General features: G+C 46.5%; 1 protein-coding gene across 1 annotated transcript in view; it reads left to right on the forward strand.

The window, feature by feature from the left end:
• The window catches only part of iqca1 (IQ motif containing with AAA domain 1), a 43,080-nt gene that overhangs the window by 12,754 nt on the left and 20,456 nt on the right, over positions 1 to 9,870 (forward strand). The window contains exons 9-11 of the mRNA XM_042080352.1: positions 269 to 344; positions 8,254 to 8,360; positions 8,766 to 8,861. Coding sequence (XP_041936286.1) covers positions 269 to 344; positions 8,254 to 8,360; positions 8,766 to 8,861 — 279 coding nt within the window. The remainder of the gene's footprint in view (positions 1 to 268; positions 345 to 8,253; positions 8,361 to 8,765; positions 8,862 to 9,870) is intronic.

Raw genomic sequence — 9,870 nt, forward strand, 5'->3', positions numbered from 1 at the left:
GTCTGCAAGAGGTCTGCAAGAAAAAGACTACAGAGAGTCAACAAATTCATGCAAAGTCGAATGAAAATATTTTTCATAAAATGATCTGAATGTGTTCATTTAACCTTTTTTTGTGTGTTATTTTCCAGAATCTCTTTGAAGTTACATGGGACAAAATATTTACTTATAAAACAGCAGACATTTGCACTGAAATAAAAGGCAGATCCTGTTGTGGCAGAATACGTACAGTATATTGAAATAAAGCACACTTTGTTTGTCTTTCTCTCAGGAGGCAGAAAAGGGCTGGAAAATGACGCCAAGCAACTTCCTTCCCACTGTGCTGCAGGGAACCAAGATGTTCCGAGGTGAGACCCAGAGTGCAGAATAAGTCAATATTAAACATTTACTTCTGTTTACTGGCTCACACTCTGTCAGAATCCGTTTCAGACACCTCCGACGCAACGCAGCCTGCAAGCTGTGCTGGGTCAGACAGACTGAAGTTTTGTCTGTGTGGACGATGGTATTAGAATCCACTTCAGACACCTTATAGGCAGGCGAAACATTACTGAAGTGTTCAGTCAGCTCTGTGAAGGGAGCGTTTCGGTGCCTGATGTAGCCGGCCTGTTACTGTTATACACGGTGCCTGATGGAGCTGGCATGTTATACACGGTGCCTGATGTAGCTGGCATGTTATATACGGTGCCTGATGTAGCTGCCATGATATACACGGTGCCTGATGTAGCCGGCCTGTTATACACGGTGCCTGGTGTAGCCGGCCTGTTATACACGGTGCCTGGTGTAGCCGGCCTGTTATACACGGCCTGCAAGCTGTGGTGGGTCAGACAAACTGAAGTTTGTCTGTGTGGACGATGGTGTCTGGAAAGCTGTAAAGAGCTGGGGTCAAGGGCAGTCCATCTGGAGGCTCTCGCTCCCTCGGGCTGTTCTGGACGCCTCACCCCTCTCATTAGACCCAGAGGTGAATGGCACCTCTGTGTTCACAGTGATTAACTACAGCCTAACTACTGCCTCAAAACAGATGACCGCGTTGGTCTGACAAGGTTGTCTGTTTTCCATTTGTCATATCTGTTATCTGCCCACTCGGTTACCACTTGCTTCGTTAATCGTTATTGTGCAAAAGCTTTTTGGCTTTGACCAGAGAATTTTGTTCTTGGAGGTTACAAACAGCTATTACGTAATGTATTACATTTTTAAATGAAAGGTTTCATTTTGCACCATGATATGTGATACATGTCCCACTCTGAAAGGACACTAATGTACTGTGCAATACTATACGTGCAGTACAAACTGTGTATGTATACGAATGTTGTAAATACTGTTTTTGGAAAGTTCTAGATATCTTCTCTGGTTTTGACACCATTGTGTCCTGATAAGTTAGTACAGTTCGTGCCTGTGGGGACATGCCTCAGTTTCAGGTGTCTACAATAACTCAGTTGTGATCCACGGCCTGACAGCTTATCCCGTCAGTATAAACACATCAAACGCCATGTTGGCTGGAACGCTCTCCTCCTGCTGTGCTCCTCACTAGACGTGCTGAAGGGGAGTTAGGCCTGCTGTGCTCCTCACTAGACGTGCTGAAGGGGAGTCAGGCCTGCTGTGCTGTGTGCTTCTGGGTCTCAGAGGCCCACCGAGACTAATATTTAAACTGGAGTCCAGCCACGTCTCCACCTCTGTGTTTAACAACACAGAGTCTTTGAGGAGGCACGGTGAACTCAGAGGGCAAGCAATGAACAGAAATTGATCTTTCTGGATCTTTGGAAAGTGGATTTCAGGACACTGTGCCTTCACACTGCACGGAAGATAGTTAGATACAGTACACAGGGTGTAAAAAGGCTTTGATTTTTCACAAAAAAAGGTCTGACAGAACAGGTCAAGATGTATGTAAATGGCTCTGGATCTTCTTCACAGCAGATGATCTAGTGATCCATAATTTCATACAATGCCATGTGTCTTACTCTCACCTGTAACATCTCCCATTACAGGGTAGAACGCCAACTGTCAAATGTCAAGTATTGACATTTTTCTTTTCATAAATATCTATTTTGAGATGTTTTATTTACTTGAAAAAAAGTATACTGTTCTTTTGCCAGGAATGTTTTGGAATGTTGCCTATGACTGATCATAGCCATAGGAGTTTACAGTGAGTGTACTAAAATAGACAGAGTTTACCATCTTGGAAATATCATCGACTGCAGAGATGCATAATCACTTTGCTATTTGCTACATATTACTCCACTGCTAAGTGATACCATTTGATGGTTGACTAAGAAAGTCACAGACTGTGAATATGGGAAATGAAGTAACCTTAGTCTCTTTGGAATTCAAACTATTTCTCCATAATCATCCACGTAAACAGCTCATTAATTCTCTGTTTCCCCTCATGAAAGCTTCTGCGTGTGCACGCGAGTCTGTGCAGCATTTGTGTGTGTGTGTGTGTGTGTGTACACACATGCTGTGAGAGAAGAGTTGTTTTTGACTTGGAAGAATCAGATCATCCATCTTCTAGAGCTTTCAGCAGGTCGGAGCTTCAGTCCATCGGAGGGGAGGAGGTGGTGACCCTGTACTTGTGTCGGGTCAGCTTATCTGGCCCACATTACCTGGTGTATACGGGGGTCAGTCCCTGGAGAGACAATGTGTGTGTGTGTGTGTGTGTGTGTGTGTGTGTGTGTGTGTGTGTGTGTGTGTGTGTGTGTGTGTGTTTGTGTTTGTTTGTTTGTGTATTTGTGGGGTGGGGGGTTCAGTCCCTGGAGAGATGGTGTGTGTGCGTGTGTGTGTGTGTGTGTGTGTGGGTGTGTGTGTCTGTGGGGTGGGGGTTCGGTCCCTGGAGAGATGGTGTGTGTGTGGGGGGGGGGGGGGGGTCCCTGGAGAGATGGAGGAGGGTCAGCATGTGTTAATGAGACTCAGATTTTCTCTACATTTACATTTACATTTAAGCACAGACTTTTATACAACGTGACTTACAGCAATGAGGAATAACACTGAAACCACCTTGCAGAGAAGTCCTTAGATACTACTGCCAGAGGAGACCTTAGGTAACACTTCAACAATAAATACTACTACCAGAGGAGACCTTAGGTAACAATCAATACTTCAACAATAAATACTACTACCAGAGGAGACCTTAGGTAACAATCAATACTTCAACAATTAATACTACTACCAGAGGAGACCTTAGGTAACAATCAATACTTCAACAATAAATACTACTACCAGAGGAGACCTTAGGTAACAATCAATACTTCAACAATTAATACTACTACCAGAGGAGACCTAGGTAAATGCCAGAGGATGAGAATGCTGAAGGTGAGGTACTAGGAGATGGTGTAGTCGAAGGAGATGGGGGTAGAGGAGGAAGATGGGGGTAGAGGAGGAAGAAGGTAGAGGAGAGAGGAAAGGGAAGTGTGTGTTAGGTGTGTTGGGTTATTGGAAGTGTTGGGTTATTGGAAGTTTTGGGTTATTAGAAGTGTTAGGAGAGGAGGTTTTGAGTGCATGTTAAGTGTGTTGGGTTGTTGGAAGTGTTAGGAGACGAGTGCTCTCGTGGTGAGTGCATGTTAGGTGAATTGGGTTATTGGAGGTGTTGGGTTATTAAAAGTGTTAGGAGAGGAGGTGTTGAGTGCATGTTAAGTGTGTTGGGTTATTGGGAGTGTTGGGTTATTGGAGGTGTTAGGAGAGGAGTGCTCTCGTGGTGAGTGCATGTTAGAAGTGTTGGGTTATTGAAAGTGTTATGAGAGGAGGTGCTCTCAACAGATACAGATGTACAAAAAACTCTCTTCATGGTGTCCCACTGAAGAGTACTAATGCCTGTTTCACATTCACCAACCTGGCTGCTTGATGTTTCAATTCACACCCGCTGTTTCTCTGACGAGAAAAAAAACAACAACACTAAGTGAAGCTTCTTGAAGTGTAAAATTGACCTTTGTACACAAATGGCAACTGCCGCACTGCTTGTTGCACACCTCTAGGGGATTAAACGTCTTTTAACATTTTTGAACATTATAGCAACTCTATATCCACATTACATGTGCAATTAGAAGTTAATGTTGCATGTGTGTGAATATGGTGTTAATGATGAACAAGGGTTGATATAGTTACATTTTGGTTGATTATGATGTTTAAATAACTGTGCTTTTCTTTATACAGAGAAGTTAATGGATGTTATTTCATTTCATTGTTGAATTGTCAGGCCACTCAGACAGAGAATGCCGTTTTGTCTACAGTTGTCGTTTTTCTGAGCTGAAAGCTCCTCTGTGTGTGTGTGTGTACACCACTGATTCATTCACAAGGGCCATTAGCTGTGCAGCTGTGTGTGTGTGTGTGTGTGTGTGTGTGTGTGTGTGTGTACCACTGATTCATTCACAAGGGCCATTAGCTGTGCAGCTGTGTGTGTGTGTGTGTGTGTGTGTGTGTGTGTGTGTGTGTGTGTGTGTGTGTGTGTGTGTGTGTGTGTGTGTGTGTGTGTGTGTGCGTCCAGGCACCACTGCCCAGCTTCCTCTCCATCACAATGGGACAGGCAAACACAAAGCTACCTGGTAGCTCGTTCCCAAAGCCTCCTAACTGAGCGTCCAGTTTGAGCTGCATCACATGTCCACACACACACACACACACACACACACACACACACACACACACACACACACAGTGTGTGAAAGAGCGCATAAGGCAGAATAGACTACAGGGACGAAAGAAAAGCACACATACTCTCTCTCCCTCTCTCACACTCACACACACACACACACACACACACACACACACACACACACACACACACAGACTGGGCAGCAGTGCAGCTGGAAGTTTGCAGGAAGTAATTATATGCCCAGTCAGACCTTCTCTCTTTCTTTCGTTCTGATGCTTCCAGCCCCAACATGTCAAGTGGCATTGCTTAGGGCCTCAAGGTTACATTCTGGAAGAATTAGAGGAGGATGATAAACAGGACAGTTTGATCATGAACAGGCGTAAGACCTCAGCGAAGTGACTTTTACAGCATCAAAGCTTCAGTGATATGGATCAAGCTTCCTTCTAGTGAATGGAATCCAGGCTTGTTGTCATGCAGCGAGATTAATTGAGTTAAAACGGGGTAATTATTCCCGGTGTCCCCTTTTAAAATATGAAGGGAGTATATTGAGAGTATTGTAAAAATACCACATGAGAAGTTATAAATATGTTAAAGAGGTTTGTAGATTAATGTTGTTGGGTTTTTTTTAAGCCAATCTGTTCATGGACTCTCTCTACTTGAGGCGTATCATTGAAAATAGAAACTGCTGTCTTGTTTCCTGTTCGGTGTTTCATGCCACCATAATGTAGCAATGATTCCATTTGTCTTTCAGCCATTTTGTGACCATTTGACCAGTGCTGCTTATGGCTGTGATTTACACAGGGGCCTTGAAGTCTGAGAAAACAAGAATTCATGTGAGATGTCCAGTGTGTGACAGACACAATGAAAAGAAAATGTCTCCCAGGTTTTGGACTCAGGGCTCCCAGATTTTGTTTGGTCAGGTGCCGGTAATTGGCAAATGATTATGTGTTGGGTTTATTTAGAAGTAATGAGGCAGAAAGGTGACACTCATATTTATCCACAATCAAATCAGGACTAGAAACATCCCAAGAGAGAGAGGGGGAGAGAATGAAAGAAAGAGAGCGATAGAAAGATAGAGAGAGAGAGAGAGAGAGAGAGAATGAAAGCAAGACAGAAAGAAAGAGCAACAGAGAGAGAGAGAAGGGTGTGTGTGTGTGTTTGTGTGTGTGTGTGTTCTTGCGTGTGAGAGAGAGGTGTGTGTGTGTGTGTGTGTGTTCCTGCGTGTGAGAGAGAGGGGTGTGTGTGTGTGTGTGTTCCTGCATGTGAGAGAGAGAGGTGTGTGTGTGTGTGTGTGTGTGTGTGTGTGTGTTCTTGCGTGTGAGAGAGAGGGGTGTGTGTGTGTGTGTGTGTGTGTGTGTTCCTGCATGTGAGAGAAAGGGGTGTGTGTGTGTGTGTGTTCCTGCATGTGAGAGAGAGGGGTGTGTGTGTGTGTGCTTGTACTGTAGGTACGTTGGTAATGAGGCTGCTTATGTCTTCAGACCTGACTTGTTGTTATGGTGATTTGTCTGCTCTGGTGTGGGGGCTTTCCCACTCCCTCCATTTCCAGCGGAGAGTCGCGGTGCAAAGCACCAGCTCTCCTCCTCCAGCATGCCCACGTCAAAGAGCTCCGCTTGAATGCCTGCCACCATTTTAATCTTCAATTTCCTGCCCGGAAGAGTGTGCAGTAGGAAGCACTTGTTCTTCCTGTGACCATAGCAGCTCCGACTGGGGACAACAACAGAAGGACCATTCCCAGAACAGACAGGAAGTTAGGACGTAGGAAAGGCCGGAGTCCATCTAAAGTGTACACTCTTAACGTGTAGTGGACAAGGAGTCGGATGCCGGACGCCTCTGCGAGTTTTGGCAGCGGAAGCGTCCTTTACCACACTGGAGATCTGAGGAGCCTGGCTCGCTCACCCCAGGTGGCAAACAGCGCAAAACATTTCTGCCCACAACACGATCCGCTTGTCCCAGCGCGTGTGTGGTCCCCGCATGTGAACTCGCTGCACTGACATGCGCTTGTCAAATAGCCAGCAGAATTATAGCACAATCGCGTAGCCTTGGGGTTCGTCCTCTGCTGTGGCATTTGGGGGGGTTTCCCCCTCAGCTCGTACCGACTTTTTTTTCTCTGCCATTTTTGACGGCGTCTGGATTTCATTCATGCCAATAAAATAAAGCCCAGAAAACTGATCCTGTTTTTTCTGGTCTGCTCCAGAGCCTCAGACTATTGTTTGCAGAGGCCGAGTACGGATGCCTTCTCTAAACAAACAGTTTGAGGAGTGCAAACGCTCCCATTAAAGGAGAAGGTAATTAGACGTATCGCATAGCCTGAGGGATGTTTGTAGGGTGAGCTTTTAAAAGAAAATCTCTTAGAGAACAGTTTGACCTTTGACCCCAAGGCACAGGGTCTCATTTCAAAGCCGGACAATTTTCCTGGGTGCCACAGAGCATGTTTTAAACCAGTGCCCTTTGACCTCTATCTGAACTTGACAGATCTGTGCGATGGAGTTGTCAGTCATGGGTTTTGCTGTTGTTGACGTTACTCCAGTAGTGTTTATGTAGCGTCTGTCTCATAAACAACCCCCTGAGTCCAACAGATGATGAAGTTAGCCCGCAGTCTGGAACTTGTTAAGTTAAGTCTTGCCTGTGAAATCATGATCTTTATCACCCTGTGGAGTTTGTGGCTGTACTCTGTGTTTTGTGCATAAGGTAGTCTCTGAGAGGAGTGGGAGTAAAAAACGTTTACTTTGTGGTTGATGTGGAGACTCTGTGGTCCAGACATCCCCAGTCGAGCCTTATCTGGCTGAAAAAAAACGGACGGTCAGGTAAACTCTGAGGGAGTAAAGGACGTTTACTTGGTGGTTGCTGTGGAAACCCTGTGGTCTAGGCATCCCCAGTCGACCCTTATCTGGCTGGCACGGCGCCAGGGTCGCGGGAGGAAGTGGTTTGGCCCGCGGGAGGAAGTGGTTTGGCCCGTGGGAGGAAGTGGTTTTTCCGGCCCAGGATGTGGCGCCTGGGAGCGCAGCACGGAGGACAATGAGCTGTGCCGTTCTCACCCGCTGTGGTCCACCTGCACTTCCCACAGGACGCACGAGTCCAGTGCAGCCTGGTGTCCCGCACCGCAGAGCCCGACGGGGACCCACCGACACGATGGCTTCCTCCGTCTCTCACTTTTGACCTCCATCTGTCTCCCTCTCTCCCTAAGAGCTGCAGTTCAGCCTCATTATAGCCCCCCCCTCTCTCTTTCTCTCTGTCTTTTACTATCCCCCCTCTCTCTCTTTCTCTCTCTCTCTTTCACTACCCCCCCTCTCTCTCTCCCTTTCACTATCTCTCCCCCCCTCTCTCTTTCTCTCTCTCTCTCTCTCTCTCTCCCTCTCTCTCTCTCTTTCTCTCTCTCTCCCTCTCTCTCATTTTTTCTCTTTCCCCCTCCCGACCTCCCTTCCTCTCTCTCCTCCCTCTCTTTTTCTCTTTCTCCCTCTCTCTCTCTCTCTCTCTTTCATTATCTCTCCCTCTCTCTCTTTCTCTTTCTCTTTCCCCCTCCCTCCCTCTCACTCTCTTTCTCTATCTCTCCCTCCCTCCCTCCATCCCTCTCTCTCTCTCCCTGTTCCTCCCTCTCTCTCTCTCTTTCTCCCTCCCTCCTTTTCTCTCTGTCTCTCTGTCACAGTTCTCTCACATCTGGTCTGTTCTGCGTTGCGTTGCAGAGGTTTGGCAGGAGCGTGATGAGAGGCAGAACTTCCCGCAGCGCTTCGATGCTCAGCTGGTACGCGAGGAGAAGAGGCTGGAGGTGGAGGAGGAGGTCAGAGTTCAGGTGAGAGTGAGCGAGGAGAGAGAGAGCTGGAGGTGTTCAGAGTTCAGGTGAGAGGGAGCTGGAGGTCAGAGTTCAAAGTTCAGGTGAGAGGCAGTGAGGGGAGAGAGAGCTGGAGGTCAGAGTTCAAAGTTCAGGTGAGAGGAAGAGAGGGGAGAGAGAGCTGGAGTACAGGTGAGATTCTGAAGCCAGAGCACTTGGGTCAGCAGCACAGAAGCTCAGCCATGGAGTCTGTCAGTTGAAGTCTCATAAAGAAAATTGATATTGTATTTGAGAATAAAGACAACATGGGGGAAACAGATCACAATAATTGCTATTGATGACTCACATACGTGCATCCAATTTAGCCACTTTAGCCAATCGCATCGGCAGCTGACGCCTCATGTTTCTCTTGGTCACAATGAACAGGTGGATGAGCTGATGAGGCAAGAACTGAAGAATCTTAAACTTGCCGTGGACAAAGAGAAGGGCAAGAAGAAGAAAACAAAGAAAGGCAATAAGAAGGTAAAAAATAATAACAATAATAACCACAACAACAGAAGCAGGGTGTGTGTCCACGCATGTAGCAACAGGCTGTGTTTACAGATCTCTGGCTGGGTTTACAAAAAAAGGAGAGGGGTGCTACGGCACTATTGGCTATGGCACCCGTACCAGGCACGTGGACCTGCATGTGGCAGCCGTGGCCTACTGGTTAGCACTCTGGACTTGTAACCGGAGGGTTGCCGGTTCGAACCCCAACCAGTAGGCACAGCTGAAGTGCTCTTGAGCAAGGCCCCTAACCACTCACTGCTCCCCTGTTGTTGCAGGCAGCTCACTGCGCCGGGATTAGTGTGTGCTTCACCTCACTGTGTGTTCACTGTGTTTCACTAATTCATAGATTGGGATGAATGCAGAGACCAAATTTCCCTCACGGGATCAAAAGAGTATATATACTTATACTGTCCACGGGAATCCTGGTTCAACTCCGACCCCGGTCATTTCCTGATCCCATCCCATCTCTCTGTCCCACATTTCCTGTCAGTATCTTCACTGCAGGGGCGGAGTGGGCCACTAAACCCCCCCCCCCCCCCCCCCCCCAAACATGCACACACATCAATAGCACAAACAAAATATATAGCGCTAATGCAATACAACAAGCCAATCAACCACAAACCAGGCACTTTCAATAAATGTGTAAGGAACTAGATATGCAACAGTACAGTATAAAAACAGCTTTGTGGGTGAATGGAAATTTCAAGCATCATGCAAGGACATATCTGGGTATCATAGCACTCCAATAGTTGCCTGTATACATTTTAAAAAAGACAATGTCAACCTAATAACACAGGTAATTAAATTGAAACTGAAAAAAACAGGCACTTTGAATAGGTTTGTACGAGAACGATTAAAGTAGGCCTATATAGGCTTACATGACAGTTCCAACAAGTTCCACAAACCATTTATCAGCGGTTAGCCCACTAATTAGTCATTAGGCTAGGCCTAGGCTACATATCAACATAAGACTAGCTCGTGC

Source organism: Alosa sapidissima, chromosome 23, assembly GCF_018492685.1.
Source record: "Alosa sapidissima isolate fAloSap1 chromosome 23, fAloSap1.pri, whole genome shotgun sequence".
NCBI classification, from domain to species: Eukaryota; Metazoa; Chordata; class Actinopteri; order Clupeiformes; family Clupeidae; genus Alosa; species Alosa sapidissima.